The sequence below is a fragment of the Mugil cephalus genome, chromosome 16, assembly GCF_022458985.1.
Source record: "Mugil cephalus isolate CIBA_MC_2020 chromosome 16, CIBA_Mcephalus_1.1, whole genome shotgun sequence".
Taxonomy (NCBI): Eukaryota; Metazoa; Chordata; class Actinopteri; order Mugiliformes; family Mugilidae; genus Mugil; species Mugil cephalus.
The window spans coordinates 10,948,355-10,970,301 of record NC_061785.1 but is presented as its reverse complement, the minus strand read 5'-3'; the positions used below and the strand labels follow the sequence as shown (position 1 = coordinate 10,970,301).

At 39.5% G+C, this 21,947-nt stretch overlaps 2 protein-coding genes and 1 non-coding gene across 5 annotated transcripts; 1 reads left to right on the top strand and 2 right to left on the bottom strand.

Moving 5' to 3' along the window:
• Positions 1-35: 35 nt before the first annotated feature.
• Positions 36-107, bottom strand: trnac-gca. The gene has a single exon. It is a non-coding gene; the product is annotated as a tRNA-Cys (tRNA).
• A 719-nt stretch (positions 108-826) lies between these two features.
• LOC125022272 (LIM and SH3 domain protein 1-like) lies at positions 827-11,269 on the top strand. 2 transcript variants are annotated; one of them, XM_047608783.1, is made up of 8 exons: positions 827-1,055; positions 1,946-2,040; positions 2,785-2,869; positions 5,999-6,106; positions 7,804-7,911; positions 10,230-10,299; positions 10,389-10,480; positions 11,009-11,269. In XM_047608783.1, exons 1-8 carry the CDS (start codon positions 987-989, stop codon positions 11,180-11,182), a joined length of 801 nt encoding a protein of 266 aa, XP_047464739.1. In that variant the 5' UTR covers positions 827-986; the 3' UTR covers positions 11,183-11,269. The 2 variants fall into 2 exon arrangements, with proteins under 2 accessions (XP_047464739.1, XP_047464740.1); XM_047608784.1 differs by lacking the exon at positions 5,999-6,106 and having other exon boundaries at positions 828-1,055.
• A 447-nt stretch (positions 11,270-11,716) lies between these two features.
• LOC125022271 (kelch domain-containing protein 1-like) lies at positions 11,717-20,675 on the bottom strand. 2 transcript variants are annotated; one of them, XM_047608780.1, is made up of 14 exons: positions 20,519-20,675; positions 20,244-20,406; positions 19,537-19,607; positions 19,190-19,307; positions 17,001-17,113; positions 16,822-16,909; positions 16,618-16,716; positions 15,380-15,454; positions 14,860-14,918; positions 14,637-14,749; positions 14,209-14,281; positions 13,951-14,035; positions 12,901-12,980; positions 11,717-12,072 (listed from the first exon to the last, which is right to left on the bottom strand). In XM_047608780.1, the coding sequence occupies exons 2-14, from the start codon at positions 20,343-20,345 to the stop codon at positions 11,937-11,939; spliced, it is 1,212 nt and encodes a 403-aa protein (XP_047464736.1). In that variant the 5' UTR covers positions 20,346-20,406; positions 20,519-20,675; the 3' UTR covers positions 11,717-11,936. The 2 variants fall into 2 exon arrangements, with proteins under 2 accessions (XP_047464736.1, XP_047464737.1); XM_047608781.1 differs by having other exon boundaries at positions 20,244-20,409; positions 20,519-20,660.
• Between the last annotated feature and the right edge of the window lie 1,272 nt (positions 20,676-21,947).

Here is a 21,947-nt window from a genome sequence, read left to right as displayed (position 1 = left end):
TAAACAACAAAATATTAATGTGGTGTGAAGAAAAGAGGGGGCACCCGGATTTGAACCGGGGACCTCTTGATCTGCAGTCAAATGCTCTACCACTGAGCTATACCCCCGATGCATAAACGACGTCTAGTACTCTAGATTTAAAGATAAATATTGAACTGAACTTGATAGTGAAACAAAGTGGTATGTCTGACGTTCATCGAAATAACACACAAGTGAGAACGTGTTAGCTGTTTTTAAAGACAGTAGAGCTTTTAGGTAACTTTCAAAGTGAAAAACAAGATGGCAGATACGGTTGTAATTCTTCTCAGTGACCGGAAGATGGTGCAAAAAAATAAATAAACGGAGCGACAGCTGTTCTCATCAACAGTTGTTTAGCTATTTAATGGTGAATTTTACACTAACAATGTCCATACATTGTCCGAACAAGTTTTGCAATGATATAAGTGTTAATATATAAATGTATGTGTTGTACTTTCATTGTTATTACATTATCATCTCTTGTGAAGGAGGTGGTACTCCTTTTAAGGTTATTACGGATTCAAGAGAATGCATGAGATGCTGCCTTCAGGTGCTGCCCAGAAACCAGAATTTCTTGTACAAGAGTTATACAAAGTTATGGCTTTGGTCAGCCGGGTGTTTAGAAAAAATGCCATAAAAATCACTGTATTACCGCAGTGGGTTTGGTTAAGTATTAGTTCTGAATAACTTTGGGGACTGACATGAGTGTACAGGTAAATTCGTAAGTACGAAAACTCATGAAGGCACCACGAAGGCTTCGTGCTACAGGCTTGACTCCTCCTAGACTTGAGGTCTTCATATATCAATAGAAATGCCTGCAGGCAGATAGGAGGAAGGGTCTTCTCCTTACTGCACATCACAACCCCTTACTTCTTACTTTTTTCTTTTTTTTTTCACTTTACCGGGTTTTTTTTTCTTTCTTTACTTTCTTGGCCATCTTTTGTGGTGTGAAGCGTCCCTGAGCCATCATGAATCCGCCATGTGGGAGATGCAGAAAACCAGTTTACCCAACAGAAAAAATAAATTGCCTTGATAAGGTAAGCTGATACGAGTTTCATATGAGTTTCATATGACGTAAATCATATGGCAAGCGACACTAATATCTGCAAAGCTGTATTAAATTGTGACCTGCTGCAGTGGATTTATTTGTCTGTGTTGCAAAATTGTAATTTTGAAGAATTTACAATTTTAATATAAGTTGTTAAATTAATGAAATGCATTCATTAAAAGTTGCAAAAATGCTTTAAAATATGAACTGGATCAGTGTCTTTCACCCTACATTATTTTGCAATTTACTGTATTATAATTTTTATGCAATACATAATGAAATGATGAAATCTCCTTGTAGCACCCAGACACACACACAAACATACAAATGTAGCCAGAAATAACAACACATCCGGTAGATAAACACTGGCGAGAAACCTCTTAATGTTGAATAAGGGCCCAGCACATAAAACATACACACACACACAGTATGAGTGTCTGTGTCTTGTTTAGATTAACCCTGATGACCAATGAGATTTACCACATGAAGTCAAAGCTTTAGTACTAATTAACAGCCTGAGTTACTTTAATCAGTTTGAATTTAATAAACTTTATCAGAGCAGTGTTTTTAATTTCAGATTTTTTACATGATGTTGAATGTACCTTTAAGTTCTCACAATAAACCACGAGGGAAAGTGTTTTTAAATGCACAGATACCAGAATTTGCCCAAAACACAGTTTATTTCAAAATATTAAGAATTAATATTAAGAAGGTGTTTTTTTTAGGTGACCAGGGATCTTCCCATTAACTAAGTCAAATGAATCCCTGAGAATGGCTAAAATGTTTCTCCAGATATGATCATTTAGGGCTCCAACTGCTGTCATTTTTGGCACTTGTTCAGTACAAAAATTAACTCATATGTACTGTTTTTCTTTGTAGTACTGGCACAAAGGTTGTTTCAGCTGTGAGGTTTGCAAGATGGCCTTGAGCATGACCACCTACAAAGGCTTTGAGAAGAGACCTTACTGCACCATGTGAGTGTTTGCCCCACACGACAACTCTTGAAGAAGCAGGATGACATGCAGCTCTGTTTGAGCCTGTTTTGTAATTATTTAGGTTGACTCATATCCAATCTCCAACCAAGATCATTTCAACACAGAAATGAGCCCAAAAAGTTGCAATATGTTGGATTACAAGTCTTTTACTTTTATTACTTTGGCTTTTATTTAGTCAGTACGATTTTGTGTGATTTTAAAAGGACCAGAAAAATGAAAATGTGTTACTTTTCAAATGGCTGTCACGACACAAGCAGACGTTCATTTCCGAAGACGTGCAGATGTGCAGGAGAAGCTGCACTGTGTGTGTTTGGCAGTGATGGAAAAAAGGGAAGTTGTTGAACAGACAGACAGGATCATGTGATTACAGCCAATCCTGAGACTGAACCAGTTCCAGAAAATACACTATGCATTTAAATCTGCCAACACTTCTCCCCTCCTAAGAAACAGTGATAAAGAAGGCATAAAATACTTTTAAAACCAAGACAGTCTGCATTTCTGCAAGGTGCCGGATAATGACATATTTCCTATAAAACAAAGTTTCAAAATACCAGAAAAATTAGCCCATTAATTCTTCCAAATTTACATTTTCTAAGAATTAAATAAAAGAGTTAGCTGACATTTATTACTCTTAATCTTCCAAAAAAAAGTTTAATATGTTTTTCTAAGCTCCCATCTGCCTTTTATCATTATAAATACCTAAAATTCCATGTTTTCTTCCAGGCATTACCCCAAAACCTCCTTCACCGTAGTGACCGACACCCCCGAGAACCAGCGTCTCAAACAGCAGAGCATGCTCAACAGCCAGGTGAGACCCTGGCTGTCCAGGCCCGTGATACTCTCCCTCATTTATATGTGTCATCGTGACTCTGTGCATCTATCCATCTCTATTCCTACACTCGTGACGACTGATTTTCTTTGATTAAATCATATGAGCCCAAATACTAATAAAGAGACTGAACTCGTACAAAAGGCCAGATCTGACTGGTCGTAAATTTGACGACATTCTTTTAAAACCACTCTTCCTTTCAGTCTTCCGTGTGGCCCGAGATCAACTCAGCCTCCATCTTTGTTTTCATTCTTCTGAAACCATAATCTAATTACAGCCGTTTAACCTGATCAAAGGGATAAAGTCCTCCCAGTCACGCATATTTTAAAAAGATTCTTTCACAATTTAGACGTCACTTTAAAGGCCGGCTCTGCGCTCTAAGTTAAAAAAAAGGTGGTTCATCCATTTAAGACTCTGCATTTTTGATGGTTTATGATAATCTGTGAGTTGCTGTACAAGTGCTTGCTGGTGGATTTTTAATCTGTTTCCAGTCAGCTTCTGGCCTTTATGCTATGCTAGGCTAATGTCCTTGCTTAACATAAGGTTGATCAGTTTCAGAAAGAACAACAAAGCCTATCTCTTCATAATATAACATATATGTATTGTTAAAATATCCAGTGAGGTTTCTGTATTGGTGTGATTGAAGCTAGCTTTCTCCAGTCTGCTACCAGCCTTTATGCTATAGGCTAATGTCCTTGGTCAACTTAAATGTCCAGCAACTTCAGAAACAACACGTCAAAGCCTATTTCTGAGAATAATATCATTTTTGTATTGTTAAAACCAATCAAGTGGGATGACTATTTCTTAACTACACAAGTGTTATCCCCATAACACTTAAAAGGTGTCAATATAATTCTTAAATAATCCTACAAAAATACTTGGAAAATAAACTTTACTTAAATAAAAAGGTAGTCATGTTTGGCAGTTCAAAAATTATATTATTATTATTATTTTCAAACTTGCACCACAAATATTAGAACATGCAACAGTAAGGCACAGTGTAGCGTTAGCACCACTTTAGCACGCTAGCTAGCAACTCCAAACCATTAGCATCATCTTATCACGTTTTATATCTGTGGTTACAAAGTGCATGACTCGTGTCACTCAGCCAAAATGTCAAGCCAAACGAACCGTTTACTCACTCTCTATGTTACAGTGAGGCCAGGCATGCATGCTAACCATGCTAACCTCTAGCTCATTAATCAGGTGCTCGGGTGGTTAGTAACAGCATGACGAGTAAAGTTTCCGTGGCTCACCGCTGGAAAATGACTTCTGGTGCAAGAAGAGTAATTGGGAGTGGGGGCGGGTTAACACTTGAGGTGCTAAATAGAGGATCAGAGTATAGAGTAAGAAGTTCAGAGTTAATATATGTAAACATTTACACCTATAGGTTTGATTTAGTGACACTTCCTTTTTACACTCGTTTTTAACAACAACTATTTATCGACTGAAAGTTAATTATAATGGATTTACTCTACCCAGAGTATAATTAACTCTACTAGTGTATGTCTAGTTTAACACCAAGAATTCAACTCTTCTCAATTTGCTGTGTAGTAATGGTGGATTTTATTTTTTTTTTCTTTATCTTTGGGAAAACCAAGCTAGCTGTTATGCTAAACTAGGTTAATGTCCTTGGTTAACATAATGCCCAGCAACTTCAGAAACAAACACAGCAAGGCCTATTTCTTCAAAATGTAAAATATATGTTTAAACTCAAAGGGAAGCTGGTAGTTTTCAGGCTTCTTCCAGGTTTTTATGCCATGCTAGGCTAATGTCCTCGCTTAGCACAATGCTGCGCTATTTCAGGAACAGTACAACAAGGCCTATTTCTGAAAAATATATTATTTATGTATTGTTAAAATGAATCAAATGAGATACAGTGTCCTAGCTGTGTGCTGGTAGTGGTGGAATTTAGAAAACCAAGCTAGCTGTGATGCTAAACTAGGCTAATGTCTTGATTTCTGAAACAAAACAACAAAACTCTGAACAATGCAGCTTCTAGCCAGGAAAGGCAGAGGGTTTATTGAATACTCATATCACTGATCAAATAATTTTATTTTGCTCATTAAAGAGTCAGTTCATGCGAATGACCAAAATATTGTGCCATATAACAGTGGATAGTTTGACAATCTTTTTTCAACTGAAATCAGTGAATGTTAATGATTTTATCTTCCTGTGAATTCCAAATTTGTATAGTTTTTTATTGGAAATACTTACACTGGCTGTTTGTCATAGATTGCAGACTCACCGTCAGTTTTGTGGATTAGTCTGTGAGTGACACAAACTTAAACTTCAAATGTAAAATGTAACGTAGTTCAAAGTCATGGATGTGCAACCAGAGCCAACTTATTGTTACTTCGCATGTACTTTCTCTTCAAAACCCCCCGTCCTGTTTCAATGTTGTAGTCAACCAGCCAGGCAACTCTGTCATTTAGACAGCCAACCACACATGTTAAATATGAACACTGTGTCTAGCCACCTGTAACCACAAAACCTCATGTATATATATAGAAAAGCCTGTACGCGCTCTGTACTTACATGAATTAGAAGTATAGGTAAAGAGAGAGACAGTAACTGAACTGTCACCATTTTTTGGTTAATACCCTTTCAAACAGTCTTGTAACATATCTGGGGTTATTGTGCACCATTATGTTATGATGGGATCGTGATCAAATTTACACCCAAGGCCGTTTCCTCTCCTTTCACTCTCTCCCTCTCCCTCCCTCTTTCTGTTCTTCCTCTCGTCTCATCCACTGAACCCAGTTCATTGTTTATAACCATAAAAGTCTCGGCAGTCGAGCTCCCTCACTGAGGCAGCATATTCCTCATAGCAAGAACATGACTCACTCATGTTTGCATTTACAAAGTGTGGGGATTACAAATTTACTCTCAAATAAACATTTTGACTATATTTAATGTTGCAAGTGTTTCTCCGTGGTTTTTTAAAGCTATTTAAAGCGGCGTCATGTGTACATTTCTGATCCGAAAACATTATAATCTAGCTGTGGTCATTATAAAAAGAATGATCCATCTCTGACCTGAGAACTCGACCATATTTGTCTACCTTAAAATGTACACCCTGAACCCTGGTGAATGACGAATCTGCAGGCGCTCTATAAGGAGGACTTTGAAAAGAGCAAGGGAAAAGGTTTCAGCGTGGTGGCCGACACTCCGGAGATGCAGAGAGTGAAGAAGACACAAGACCAGATCAGTCACGTACGTCCGGTTCACCGTGAACTCCGCCGAGCTTCGAATTCCCTTAATACCGCTAAATCTGACACTTTATTCATCCGTTGCGTCTCCGCAGCCATAACAATCCATCGACCAACTATTTTCTTTCTTTTAATACTGGACGTGACCTCTTCTCAAGTCTTGAACGTGTCCTTGCCTGCATGTCTGCCTCCATAGATTCTATTTCTTTACATTTAAACTAATTTTTTTTCAAATCTTGCCTTGATTTGATGCTGCATTCAGGTTATGTTGGATTCATTGTTGACTCCTGGGCTTCTCATGTGCAGCGTTTGAGTGCAAAAGCAAAAAATTTACCCATAAAAAAACAAAAGAACGACTTAAGAGTGCGCTAAAAGACAGTATCACATGTAGGTATTGCTTCGTATTTAGAGATAAGAAGCAAAAAAATCTAACAATAAGGAACTGATTTTATTTCTCCAACGTGTTTTACTGACACTGAATGCAGCATCCTCTAATAACTCTGATGAATCCCATGTTTTTATCTGACATTAAGCATAAAAACATGCACACATTCTTAGTATAACAAATCCAATAAATCTCTTTCTCTCCTATTGCAACATACCTAAACCTTAAAGGAATACTTCAGATTCATGGGAAGTATGCTCATTGGTTTTCTTGTTAAGAGATATACTGTAGATATTTGATACCACTCTGATGTTTTTGTTTGTTTTTAAAGTTTAGTGGCAGAGATTGGGGCGTCTCTGCCAATTTGTCACTAGTCCATCATTGTTGCCACTCGAAGGAGCTCAGTAATGACTAATGGTTGAGGAAAGGCTGCCTCATAGCTTCCCAGCTAATCTGGGTTCATTAGGGTTCCCCTTTTGAATGAAACGCAGACTATCATCACCACCTGTTAGGATGAAGAGTTGTTTCTCTTGAACCAGCTCGCCATTGGCTGTAGTGTTTGCGTTGTGTTCAAGTGCATTTTCTTGCCAGAGACAGGTGACATGGTGCAGCCTTCGTTGGCGGTTGTTCTTTGGAATCGGTTTGGTGTTGGGGCCTTAAGAAATGTTACCTTGTGATGTTTTCGGTAGCTGGACGTAGCCTGGCTACTGGATGGTTTACGGTTTAAACGTTGGAGACCCCTGGCTTAGAGCAAAAAAAGAAACGACCACAAGGAAATAAAGAAGCGACAGATGTACAGACCTGTATTTTAAAGTAGTTCTAGACAAAATACCAGACCAGTAAAGCACACATGGTTCAATAAATTTGTCCATTTTTGTTCTGGGGCAGGGCCAAAAGAGTTGTTAACTTCAGTCATCTTCCTTAAACCCTTTAGTGAATGAACACACATGAGCTCCCTCAACACTGGCAAACAATGTTTTGGACACTGCCACCACCAGCTACAGTGGGTAGAAGTGTACGACTGCAAACGACTGCTCTGTGTGGCCCCAGTGTTGTACTCGTATTATGTCGTTATTATTATTACTTAACCACCACAGTGACTGACCTCTCCAACCTCTGAAGAGCTAAGTCCGGTTTTACAGAAACTGACCGTGCCTGGCGCAGAGTCTTCTGAGATTAAAGTGAGAGTGGTATAAGAGTGGTATCAATTTTCTCTTTTAAATCTTGGCAAGGAAGCAAATGGTACACCCCCCCACTCTCCCCCCTCCCCTAAAAAAATGTAAACTACTCCTCTAAAAGGAGATCGATGTTTGCAGGCTCTCTACAAGGAGGATTTTGAAAAGAGCAAGGGGAAAGGCTTCAGCCTGGTGGTCGACACTCCGGAGATGCAGAGACTGAAGAAGACGCAAGACCAGATCAGCAACGTAAGTGCAGTCGGGGAACAACAAATACGTCTTATCAGGACTCATCCCCTACAATAAATATATTCATAACACTTACAAAACTTTGCACCCTGAGGAAAAATCTCAGAGACGTGCTGTGTGTGTCCCAACGTTAACACCGCCCGGATACAAGCAGCAACTTGATATTAAACAGTTCATTTTTAGCTCAACTAAAATATGCCTCTCGAGTAGCGGGAGCAGAGAAAGAGTCGTTTTCCAAACAGCAGCGAAGGATCCTGCAGAGACACAGGCACATTTCAGACATTTCTGCCCGTGCACCGAGGAGCAGCTGCCCTATATGGTCAAAGTCTCTCAGCTGTGGACACACACACATACGAGTGCACGCCGGCACACACAAACTCTCTTTTTTCTCTCATGAGAGCACTGTTTGCAGAAAGGAATGATGGGCGATAAGCTGCGTGTCAAAAGGCCAGATTCTTATTTTTCCTCCCGCTGGTTAAGTTTGCTTTTTTTCTATCTTTTGTGCTTCCTACTTTTTTTGTTCAATATTTGGTTGTTTTTAAGTCTCCTCCAGTCTTTTTCCCACAAACTCAACTGTTTCTGTTTACTCCTCCTGAGGTTTGTTGAGGTCACTTCGAGCTGATCCTTTGCTTCCTCATGCAACATGCAGCCTCCTCTTCCTTCCCTTAAAAGTTGGAAATACATTAGCTTATTTTTCAGAGGTTATGTAATTTTTGCTGCCTCAGTGTCCCCTGGTGGAGTCACTGTGCACTGCACCGAACGTCCATTTGTTTGTTTGTTTGTTTTATGTTTGTTTGTTTTTTTGCAGAAATCTGGTACCATAGTACAGAAGACAGAAACTGTAATAATTAAAAATAGATTAAGAAATAAGTGAAGAACTCAATAAATCAATTTCTTTCACAGACATTGATTGCATAAATAAAAAATATATAGAGAATAAATTAGATGAATATACAAATAAAATGAAACAAATATCATTCATGTCACATTTCATGAATTAATACCTTAATTTTTTCTTCTTTGTGGCACATAAATTCATTCATTGAGTGATTCATTCATTGCTCAAAGCATCTAAAGTTTCATTAAAACCCTTTAATATAATGAAAAGAATGTGCAGACTTTTAATGCACAATGATGTTTTTATACAACCACGCTGGTGCACACTGAAGGAGTTATTGTTTTTAACGAATACGTTTACAAAGAAGACGAAAAAAAATAGAATTTTCTACATTTCTGCATAAAAATTACTTAATACATCGGTGGATTTTCACACGAGTCCTGAAGCCTGACAGAGAGAAATCAGTAAAACAAGTGAAACAGAAAATGTGCTCAGTCAGGTAAATTCATCATTTGTAGATATTTGCGAGTTGCAAAATGAAGGGAACCCTTGTGTTCAGTATCTGCTGTGACCTTGTGTAACAGCGACTAAACATTTCCAGTAACTGCTGATCAGTCGTCTGCAGCAGTGGGGGGAATTTTTTAGTTTATTCCTCCCTACAGAACCACTTTCGTTCTGATATGTTGCTGTATATATTTTGATTACACTGTTTTTTATTTTATTTTACTAGATAATACTTTTTATTTTATTTTAATCTGATCTTATTTTATTTTATCTCTTTTCTTACTTGTGGTTTTTAATGATTTAAGACCTGCGCATAAAAAAAAAAAAAATCTTGCCGTATTTGAATTACCGTAACTCTCCGCACAGTCGCTCTCTGGGGAAAAATAAAGCTGCCGTTACAGTAATTATGGCGCACAGTTGCTGTCGGCTGCAGGTTGGGGAGCGGTCATTTAAGAGCCCGATGATAGAGAGTTGTTTGGAGGAATTTGTTGGTAAAAACTAAGTTAGTTATACCCTTGAGACGTCATAAAGGTCTTCCAGACACAACTTCTCTTCAGGGTCTGTGTCTCCTCCATTCTACCAGTTTCTCTTAAGATTTATGGACTGATGTCCTCACATTTTCTTTTAGAGTTCTCTGGTATTATTCAGAATTCGTTGGTCCATTAATTGTTGGTAAGCCGTCCTGGCCCAGATGCTGCAAAACAGGCCCAAACAAGGTAATCACCACCCCCATGATTCAAGGCTGGGATGAGGTTCTGAAGCTGGCATGCAGTGTTTTCACGTCTCCAAACATGATGCAAACATTACAAACTTTTAAGTGACACTGTATATCATGAACACCGATGCTGTCGGCTCGTCTCCTCTCAGCGGCTCCTAAAATGGTGAACGACTTCTTGCGGAGTGAGAACGCGAGCAGTCAAATGCGAGAGTTCATTGTCCTCGTGTTTATTCAACGTATGTGTGTGTGTGTCTGCAGATAAAATACCACGAGGAATTTGAGAAGAGTAAGATTCGAAGCGACGCGCCTCCTCCTGAAAATAGACAAGGTGAGGCACATCCTTGACGAACCGACGCGGCCCTCCATGATCTTTAAATATGAACGTGTGTGTAAATGTCTGCGTGTGTCTGTGTTTAGACTACGAAGAGCAGCAGGCCTACGCTGAAAGGTACAGTCAGCCCCCAAGACAGATGATGCGTCCTGCTGCTGTAGCACCACCTAGTGCGGGGGTAAGGCTAGTGCTCGAGCTCATGTACACCAAAAGTATGTGGACACTTCAGACTTGGACCCATGTGACTGCTGTTCCTCTTTTTCAGTGAAGCCTTTCCACCTGATGTTTGAACCTATCTCCAGGGGTTTGCTCAAATTCACCCACCTTAGTGGCAAGCCGAAGAAAAATTCTGGCCATAGCTTTGTTGATTAAATGCAGTACCAGTAATTAAACACTGGCTTTACCCTTGTCCAAATCAGATAAAAAAGTAGACAATTAAGTAATGAGGTGTCTGCATATCGTTGGTCATGTGGTGTTGCATGTATTGATGAGCTTTAATCATTAAAATGTAAATGTTTAGTCTGTCATTTGTTCACATATAATAGTGTATGTTATGTGAATATATTCATGCTCCTGATATTTGCATGACATATTTGCTCCAGTAAGGAAATTCAATGCAAATTCATAGATTTTAACTGTATACTCGGCGTATCTGCGTCAGAGCGCCTCTGTTTACCGTTCCTTCTGCCCGCTTCCACTCATGCAGAGGCGCTACCAGGCCATTTACAGCTACATGGCAGCAGAGGCGGACGAGGTCTCTCTCCGGGAAGGCGACCTGATCTTAGACGTGGAGCCCATAGACGAGGGGTGGATGTTTGGATGCAACCAGCGCACAATGCAGCGGGGCATGCTTCCTGCCAACTACGTCCGCCCCGTGTGAGATGAACAGACATTAGGCGGCCCTCTTCCTGCACCATTTTCTGACTCCAATCAAGCTTCACTTTTTTGCAAAGGAGGATAACTCCTCCAAAAAAAAAAAAAAAAAAAAAAAAAAAAAAAAAAAAAAAGCCTGGATCTGCTTTGCATTAGTCAGATTTTTAAATAAAAATGAAATGGGTTCCTGAATACTGATGATATAAGCCAAAAGAAGGATGGTATGAGGGTAAAGCAGAGGAAACAAAGTGGTGAAAATCTACATGTAGAGTGCAAACACTTTCCAGGTAGCATTTACTTTTTGATGGTCTTCAGCAGTCAAAACTTGGCGTTGAGCCAAAGAAACTCGTTCAAGCGTCAAATCCTTATATTATATGTTGTCTTCACTGCTACTAAACAGTTTTCCCTTGAGATTAAAAGAAAACGACTCAACTTTTGATCATTCAAGGAAATTTAAAAGCAGAACATTTGTGTTAAATTTTGAAGATATTTTGCTTCTGCAGCTCCCTCGTGTGGAAATGATAGACACCAACTATTAATATGCAACATATGTACCTTTATTCAAGAAAAGAAAAACAGATTGCACATCAAATCACTAAAGTAAAATGTGTGTGTTTTTTTTTTTTTTAAAAGACAAAGACTTTATTTACAAATGTTTAAGTTAAAACAATGAAACTTTAGCAATATATTAGTCATTATAAACACAGACAATGCATTACTGGCTCAGTTTTGTTTTTGTTTTTTTTAAAAAAAAGTCATCTTTAGACTGGCACACAAGGCTTCATCGTGGAGAAAAAGGCCACCCTCTTGTCAATTTTGCTGTGCAGCTTCGATGGCAGCCAGTCGAGCCGCTTCCTGAACAGCCCTGGGTTTCCTCCTATAAAATCTTCACACAATCTGGAGAGGAAAAGAAGAAGAACATACAGTTCATTCTCTTGCACAACATCTCCATAAATACATGAACTATAGCCATGGTTCAATGACTGCTTGGGTTTTGCCATGTAAAATTTTGCATGTTCTCATTTAATTAAGATCCAGTTTTAGATCCTTGAACTCCGATTTGCGATTTAATTCTTTCAAGTATAATCCAGCTCATTTCCAACATTTCTGTGGCTGCCTCAATAAAATTTGCACACACTGACCAGGGTATTTTAAGCTTTTGGACTATAAGACACACAAAGAGACTGAAAGTCTCAGCACCTTCAGTGGCTAAGATTAAAACCAATAATTGAGGATAATTTTATGTAAAATTGAAACAAAAACAACTATTGGCAATGTTGCTGTTTGTTATTTAATTTTCTGAAAGCTAAATGTAATCTTGACTGCAAAAGTTTCATTGCATATGTTGTTAAAGTCCATATTAATAGTATTAGCCTGTCACGTCAACACTCCACAGGGTCCACAGTGCCACCACACATGCAACAAGGTAAAGCTCATTATCTTAACACCTCAGTTGTATGTGAACTGGGTGCAACAGGGAGCCGTGCAGCTCAGAGCGAGAACATAAATTGCTCAGTGTGTGTAAAAAAGGGACTCTGTGGACTTTGTTAAAACTGCTTAATCACGTGTGAATTGACATCAACATGCCGCCACTGTACTCTGTGTGGCGCTGCGACAAGAAACGTGATCAACCAGAAAGAACGGATGCAACAAGAGCCACATTGTCTCACAAATCTCAGAGTACTCATTATCCTGCGCTGTTCGGACGTGCAGAGTCGGGCGTACCTGAAGAGGGAGTACGGCTGGGTTTGGAACATGAACACGTCCCTGCAGTGATACGGTGACGGAGCCCTCAGAACAGCCACCTGGGCACAAGGATCACACAACACTAATAAATATACACTGTAGTTTTCAGTCTTTGGTGCTTGTAAAAAGAACACATTACTGTCTTTGTTTTAAGCCAGACCAGGCAATAATGTCTGAAATCAGTATAGAAACTCAAGCACGATATTTAAGATTTGGGGTGAAATGACACTCCATTAGCATAACATAGTGGCAGCAGAATGTGTTGGAGAGATCTATGTTCAGTTTTCTGAACCAGTGCACAACTGCTGTGACATACTTTAACACCACAAGAGTTCCAATTTCTCCATTTTCTTCCAATCTCAACATTCAAATCATGTTCTACTTTATTCATTCTAGATGTTCTTATTGTTGAGATTAGCCTCCCAGACAACCGCATCTTTTTCAGTTTCAACTTAATAGACTATCGTCCCCTCCTGTTATCAAGTTCTAGTTCCTTTGACACAAATGCGGAAGGTACATATTGCAGCTAGCTGTTGGATTAGCAACATTAGCAGCTAGTGACATCCCAGTTGGCCTTCATTACCAGGAGTTTCAGTCTGTGTGGTGTGCCCCAGTCTTATGACCATCAAGAGATCAACACTGACCATATCTTCACCACTCAGCTAGTCTATAAGTTAGCATGCTAAGCTAAGGCATCTTCAGTAACTTAGCATTTACTGCTACACCTCACAGAGGCTCTGGCATCGCCGTGGACTCCACATTCCTGTCTGACACTCTGAAACTGTAAACTGAAACTGTAAGGGTCAATGCACATGCATTAAGTGCTCATTGCCACATAGTGCAGGTGTACTGTACTGAGTCCTTAAACCACTTAAGCTTTGTTTATGTAACGGTTACTTAATCGCTGAGCTATAATTGGTTCAGTCTTTTTCAGATGTCTGCAAGGGGATAAGATTATACTGCACAACATTTACACGCCAAGACCTCACTGTGTAACTTAATAAAACCTCGACAGCCTTTGCCACATACCGAGTCCATGAGGATGCAGACCTTGCTGCTGCCCCCATACACAACGACGTCGCTGTTACTTCCCAGGCACGCCGTGTGAGACACCCTGAGGAATGAATAGAAACATGTTTTTAAAAAGAGATATATTTACCAGTCAGGTTTAATATGAAAAGACAGGTAAAGATTAAATCTCTCCTTCTAGACAAGAAAGAAAAAAAAAAAAAAAAAAGTTAGTTTGCAACATTTGAAACACTAAAATAAAAAAATAAAATTAGTAACCTGGGCTTGTCTTGGTGTGGATGCGTCACCTTCGTCCACTCTCTCTTTTGTGTGTTAAACCGCCAGGCATCATCTTAAAATAAAAAATGAAAGTATTTATTTACCTTGACAAATAAATATTAGGAGTATTAATAGAATTAATAATATTATAGAGTTTTTTTTCCCTGAAGTGGATAAGTTTTGAATAACTTAAGCCTCTCAAATGTCGTGGCTTTATATTAAACCTATTTCTTAAGATTTCCAAAACTTGCATAACTTTTACATTTAAACATATTCTTTTGCACTTCCACTATCACATTACATTAATCCCACAGACCAGAAAAAGAAGCTTCATTTTACGACCTCCATAAATAGACATTTAAATGTGAATTCTGGGTCTTTTTGTTTCATATCATCAATCAAATCTTTTTCTATTGGCTGTAACTTACTGAGTGTGTTCCCATCAGTGCTCAGACCTCCATATACGAACAGTGTGTGATCCGATATGGGCGTCATGGTGTGCATGGAGCGGCCCAGAGGTGCACATGAAGGGGAGATGTCACTGAGTAAAACACAACGTTGATTAATCAGTGAAAACCAAAGTTATTAAAAAATAAGCATTTAAAAAAAAAAAAATAAAATAAGTATTGTATGTGTGCAAGAATGTCTTACAATTGAGTCCAGGTCCAAGTCTCCAGGTCCAAGCAGAAAATGTCCAACTCTGCCGTTTCCTGTAAACAGTTATTTTTAGGAAAACACCATCCTTATGAAGGCTTGTGTCATTACAGCATAGACATTTGTTACGCAGCTCTTTACAAAGCGGAGAACAAGCCCAACACCGATACAGGCTCCAGTTCATCCCCGGTGAAGGTGTTAAATAGTGTTGGGTTCACAGCTATGTTCCCCAAACTCAAACCCATTTTTCTACAGGATCTGGCTTTGAGCTTTGAGGCCGAGTCACGTCACAACAGGAAAGGGATGTTGAAACAGGAAAGGGCTTTCCCCAAACTGTTACCAAAGCTTGAAGTATTGTCTAAAATATCAGTTTGCTGAAGCATTAAGATTTCTCTTTGAGGTCTGAGTAAAACAATGAAAAGCAGCCCCAAAATGTTTAGAAATGTGTTCACATACTTTTGGCTGTTTATAACCATGAGCCCAAGTTAAGCTGCTCAGCAAAGTTAAGTGTACTCACAGCACCGCCAGTGATGTAACCTTTGTTTCCCAGCAGGGCACTAGCATGGCAACCTCTAGGGGACGGAGCAGGACCCTGGACAAAACATGCATATCATCTATAAATTATCATATTTAAATTTAAAACTTACTTCTTTATAGAGAAAATTTTCTTTAAAATAAAATACCCGCAAAGCCAATAACATACCAGAATGCTAATGTGAGAAACCGAGATGTTGAGCATAGTAAACATGATACCTGTCTAATGTGGATTAGCATTATCATTTTAGCGTGTAGCTTATACTACATGTAAATAAAGCAGCAGCCATCAGAAACAAAATATGCAGCAACATTCAAGCTCCGTAAACCTCCATGTTAAAATGTCCGACTTCATGGTAGAAATAAACTTTTACAGTCTGGTACAAAACTGCTTTGATCTCTAAAGCCAATATGTTCCTTGAGGATGAATTGAGTCTGTCCAAGCATGACAAGTTTACAAAAGGGTGATTTAAATTAAATCTACTCATAATTAACCTCCTAAGACCAGAGCTTTTGTTTGGTCTGCAGTTTCAATTTCTCCAATGTATTTGGGATTAGTAGGACCTAAGTATAAAAACTAAGCATCATCTTTGAAAAATAAAGTCACACAATGTGTGGCAAAATGTAATGTAACGGTTTATTTTAATAACTGAACATGGCTGTGCAGAGACAGAATTGTGAACAATGAAGTCCCAATGTCCTCAAACGACTACTTGCTAATTAGCAACATTGTAGCTCGTTGCTACTGATAAAATGTGTTAATTTTGTACGTCATATCAAACTAGAAAATAAAATTAATAACTTTTAACCTTTGCTACCATAGACGGCAGAGTAAGGCATCCACTAATGTCAACGGGTTTAAATGAAGCAGAATAAGTTGCAATAAAACCTAAAACTTAATGTCCCCATATGTGGACGTGGGATCTCAGGAGGTTAAGGAAGTGGCCATTTGCCAACCGTCTCTGTATCATGTACCTGGTTGTTCGAAAATATCTCAATTAGCCAGAAGCTGGATGGAGTTGGGCAAAGCCAAGATGGCGACAGCCAAAGTCACCTTACTGAGCATCAAAGCTGCTCTGTGTTAAGTTTTTAAAAGTTCCATCTTTATGTACAGACAGTGGACAAGATACAGCCACATAGCTGCTAGCATGACTGTAGGCTCATACAGTTGTTATCTTAAAGCTAACAAAACAAAGCAAATATAACAAACCATCTACTCACTCGAGTCTCCGGCAGGCTCCACGTAGCAGAGTGTGTGTCAAACACATTGACCTCATTGTTCCATCCCCAGCACCGAAATAAAGTGTTTCCTATTGTCGACTTAAAAAAGGAACAATGCAAAAACATCAGAACGCCACTCGATACGTGCTAAATTTAAACCGCTATTTATTACACAAGCCACTTTTGGGCCAAGTCATCGTTTACCCAGGACATCTCCTCCACAACGAAGCTCGACGACGTGTTTTGTACCTCCCCTATGGTCTTGCACCCATATCCACCGAAGTAGATTAATCTGCATAGACATATTCACATTGATTAGGTTGGTAACAAAAGTTCCCACGATCAGATTTGTTTATTTTTTTTTTTGCATTGACAGAACTGACCTGTCTTTGTGGACCCAGCAGGAGTGTTTGTTGCGTGGCGATGGCGTCGTTCCTTTGGTGTCCGTCAACCTGACCCATGAGCAGCACTGTGTCGAGAGGTCAACGCTGAACATCTAGAAAGCAGCCGGGTTTATTAAAAAAAAAAAAACAGTCATCTCTGTATTTCAAGCGTTAACTGGATGGCAAACACATTTCTCATGCGCCCTTCACGTTTGAAGTAATTCTTTGAATACTTTTGCCCGTTTCAAAAGGGAGCTATCAGAGGAGACAATCCAGCCTGATAATCTCCAGTGTCCACAGTGTCTGGTATGAGCATTTATGAATGACACACTCTGGGCTTGGAATAACAAGGCTGAACAAACAGTTGGAAACAGTCTTCATCAAAACGTCACGTACAGATCACGTCTTTTGTAAACCGTGATGTGCAGACTCATTGCGGTATGAAGACGAAATAAAAACACCAGAACAAGCTTTTATGCACACGTACTGCAGCAGGGTTACTTCATCCCTTTCACCAAAAATCAAGTTACAACAAGTTGTCAGATAATAGTTCTCATTGATGAAAGAAGAACAAAAATCAGGTCAGACTGAGTGAAACTTAATATTAGTCCCAGTTCACATCTATCAGAGAGATGAGAGATGAGCCTTTGTCATTGTTTGAGAACATAAAAGATTAAGGGTGCTACATCTGAAACGAGTATATTCATTATCATACTCGAGTCAGAAGTGAAGCTTAAAACATCTTTTACCAATTCCCAGCTGTTTTCTAAGGATTTCCAGCATCTTACAAAAACTCAAACCACCGTTGAGGAGAAAAATCATCTAATTATCAAAGCTAAAAGGTTTAAATTAAAAGAGAAAGCTTTCTGTGCAACATGCTCCTCCACTAAGCCATCTACTTCTATGTTGCAGTGGATTCAGTAAAAGTGACCGTTGGTCCACATTCGATAACTTCTGCTCGGTCCCACTCGTCATTGTGCGAACTCAAGAGTGTAACGCCACACTGCTGAAAATCAGAGGCCTAGCATTTCAGTCCTGTAATTACAGAACAATGCCAGCGTAGCCGCCACAGCGTGAACTGGTTGTGGAAGTAAAAAGCTGAACAGCCTCTCCTGAAAAGACTGAAGAGTTGACAATGCTTCATGCTTACAGCCGTGCTAGCGACAGTGTGACGAGGTATTTAGGCAGTTTACATCTTCAACAACAATGCTGATGTTTATCTAGTGGATTATTTGCTGTGCTCACCAGTTTAGTTTAGCCTCCTACAACGACAACATTTTCTAAAGAATGAAACATGGCAAGGGCTTATGGGAACATTTAAATCAAAATGTGGCACAACCACCACAGCGATGGTTTCCGAGCATGGCATCGGATGATCTGAAGATCCTGTCATGCCGGTTATGGTACAACTAAAAACCAAAGGCATCTGGGGAACTAGACTTGTTCGCTTTTTCTTGCCTTGTTGTTCCTAGAAGAAAACTCATTCAAGTGGCCTCTTTGGTTTTCTGAAACTGAATACATAACCTGAACGCTTGGATGAGCAGCAAAACATCTCCAAGAAAACAAAAACAAAAAACAAAACAAAAAACAAAACAAAAAACAAAAAACACAAGTCAAGCTGTTGTCGTTTTAGCATCGTCTTTGTAAAAACTCGCAAAACCGGTTTGAAATTTAGCATGATGTAACCAGAGGCTACATTCTTAAATTCCAAAGACCAAAACTGGGAAATGCTGTTTGGTGTTGGCAGTAGGACTGGAAAGAGATGAAAATATTTAATAGCGATTAAGAGCGTAAATAACAATTATCTGATTTTCTTGCTCGTCTTAAATGTGACTTAGAAAAGTAGGTTTTTAGTTCAGAACATCACAGATGCTCACTTTACATTAAAGATATGGGACTTGACGACAAACTTGATGTTCAAAAGACCCTTTGATTCATTAATTTCTACTCATCTTTTACGATTTTTGGCAGCTTTGATGCTATATGTTGTATTACTGCCCCTACAGGATAAACCATTTACCACAACCACACTTCAGATTGTTTTCTTTCCACACTGTTACTGCTTCTTTGACCACTTCCCAACGTCATTAACTATGATTTGAGGCCAAGACAAAGTTTGTTTAGGTTTTATGTTCCAGATGTTCATCTGTGACTTGGCACATCAAGGCCCTACCTACTCGACCTCTCACCTGGTTGTTGTACCCGCTGGGGTCACATCCTCCAAAGACGTAGAGCGTGCTGTTAATGTTAGCGCCACAGAAGCCCGATAAGTCTGGAGGGACGTCTCCTGTGATCTTCCTCCTCTCCCTGTCGCACAAAAGTGACAGACGCAGCTTTAAATCTCAAGAAACATGTTGGTTTTTCTGAAACAAACTCCCCATTCGGCCGTTGTCTTTTGTTTTATTGGAAATCAAGTTCACTTTATCTTTGTTCCATTTAAAAAAAAAAAAAAAAAAAAACTTTTATCAAAACACGCTCTGGTTTTACATCCCATAGCTTAAATGTCAAGGCGACACATGCCAGCTGATAATCTTACCACGCCCCGCTGTCCAAATCACACAGCCATATCTCTGCACTCGGCAGTATGACGTCCTCCCCAGCAACTACCTGCAAGTGAGGAGACAAGATTAAGTCCCATGTAAAAAAAAATAAATCAATTTGGGCTGCTGATATGCACAGTTTGTGCTCAAATTAAGTGATGTGTCAAAATCCTGGCTTCCATTCATAGTTTGTGTAGAACATGCGAATTGTAGATGGATACAACGCCCATAGCAACAATCTGGATGCAACAGGATATGAGACAAAGTAAATAGTTTCTTGTTAAAACATGTTCCCGCAGTTTAGGTTTTCTAGAAGGTTCCTCGAGTTGTTGTCAAGATAAACAGGTTAAAACGTGGATGCCAATTTAAATAAATCTGCCCTGAAAGGTTAGAAAGATTATTTTTAGATTAATTTTAAGGCTCCAGATGGTGGTGGATTTGAATTCTTTTCAGCATTACGTCTTTGTATCAATTAGAGAAGGCAAATTATTAAAAAAAAAAACAAAAAAAAAAAAAACATGAACTGGAAAGGTCATAACATATAATGCAACGTGGTATGTATATCACTGAACACATTTAGCTGGCTTTAAGTTTATTCCAGGAAGTGATCTCTGCCTAGAGATCCAAAACAGGCCAAACAAACAGACAGACACTTGAAAGGGCTTGCTCATCCCCCGTGACTTCCACAGGTAAGACGTCTCACCTGGTAACCTCCCCACACATACAGCGTGTTGTTGTCAATAAACGCCGTGTGGCTGCTCCTCTCCAGCCGGCTCACCGGGGCGTCTCTCTGCGCAGCATCCATCCCAGACCCGCGCTCTGCTCCTCCGCCTCGTCGAGCAGGCGCCGCGCCGCTCAAATAAAAACTACTTCGAAGAAGTAAAAAGAAAAGGGAAAAAAAATTGTTTTCAAGAGGGGAGGAGAGGGATGGGGAGGAGAGCAGAAGACAGGAGGCTGAACACAAACAGAGGAACCGACCCTGACGCTCCGGCTGAGAGAGGAAAGCCGAGTGGATTGCAGAGTCTGCGGAACGTGTTTTTCAGGCTCGCCGTCCCTGGGTTACTCCTCCCATCCCCATGATCCCTTTATGCAAGTTCACCTCTGAGGCGGGTGGGAGGAAAAGCATCTCATTAAAGAGTTTAAAGTCGCATTTATTAGCATTTCTAAGTTGTTTACTTCCTAATTCAACGCTTACATGTAGAAAAAAATATATATAAATAACCTTAATCTTACGTTAGTCACGTTTGCTTCTTAGTAACAGGCGAGTTAAATTTAGACAGGTGAAGCCAATTACATAAACGATGGAGGAATTCGTTCAGGCGAGACAGGTACTGAGCATGCGCAATTAGCTGCAGCTGTGTCGGTGTCTTATTAAAAAAAAAAACTTTCAACCGCGGGCATTTTTCACATTTTTGAAATTTGAAAATTTCACATTTCATTAATAAACCACCTAATGATAAGTCGTCATTCCCCCTACCTTAATTTAAATTTAAAGAAGAAAGTGTATTTAAGGATATTTATTTATTTATTTTGCTTTAATTGGCTCGGTTAATTGTTGTGAAGTTTGAATCATGCCGCACTAAAGTCATTAGCAATGATCCTCCTCGTTAGCTGTGTCAAATAAACACACATATTTGCATCTTAATCAGCTCTACACTGACTTCCACACAGAAGATACAGTATGTCCTGACAGTCGGCATAATATCTTAATTCTCTCTTCTTAAAATCTAACATGTAGCAGCCTGAGTTTGATAAATTAAGTGTTTCCTGTAAGAAACCAGTCCTCTTCAGACGCAGGCTTGTTGTGAACCTAAAAATGTCAATTGAGCTTAATTGCATCACTTATGTATTTGTCCCGTAGCAAATGGTTTCTCTCTGGTTGGAGTAAATCCATTATTTCTGAGCATGTTTACCCCACGTGGGGTGAACAGCACGACAGAAAAAAAAAATGCAAAACAACCAGTAATTCAATGATGCGTTTGAAAGCAGGAACTGATGTGGGTAATGAGGTTAAAACCATCTAGGACATCTTCTTCTGTTGAGTCAATCCTGTTAGATTTCTGCCAGATTCAGAGCTACACGGCAGCAGAACCACTTTGTCTAAAAGATCTTCTGTTGTGACTGATGTTTTGTGGCCTGTAAACACATATATCTGATCAGGCATAACATTATGACCACCTGCCTAATACTGACAGGAGATGCTGACAACCTCGCGCGGAGCATCAGCGGCTCAGAGAAGAAGGGCAGAGCTGGACAGAGGATTGTGAGAGTCAGTCCACCCACCGCCACAGACGTTTGCACAACCAGATGCAGGAAAAAAAAGGCCTCCAGCATCACGAAGGACCCCACCCATCCTGCACACACACAGTTGGCCCCCTCCCCTCAGGCTGGAGGTGGAGGCGCACCA

Coding starts and splice junctions, on each gene's coding strand:
- LOC125022272 (XM_047608783.1), top strand. CDS start 987: ATGAATCCGCCATGTGGGAGATGCAGAAAACCAGTTTACCCAACAGAA. Junction 7,912..10,229: donor CGCAAGACCAGATCAGCAAC/GTAAGTGCAGTC, acceptor GTGTGTCTGCAG/ATAAAATACCACGAGGAATT. Junction 10,300..10,388: donor TCCTCCTGAAAATAGACAAG/GTGAGGCACATC, acceptor GTCTGTGTTTAG/ACTACGAAGAGCAGCAGGCC.
- LOC125022271 (XM_047608780.1), bottom strand. CDS start 20,345: ATGGATGCTGCGCAGAGAGACGCCCCGGTGAGCCGGCTGGAGAGGAGC. Junction 19,308..19,536: donor GATTTGGACAGCGGGGCGTG/GTAAGATTATCA, acceptor TTTGTGCGACAG/GGAGAGGAGGAAGATCACAG. Junction 14,036..14,208: donor CCACACCAAGACAAGCCCAG/GTTACTAATTTT, acceptor TTCATTCCTCAG/GGTGTCTCACACGGCGTGCC.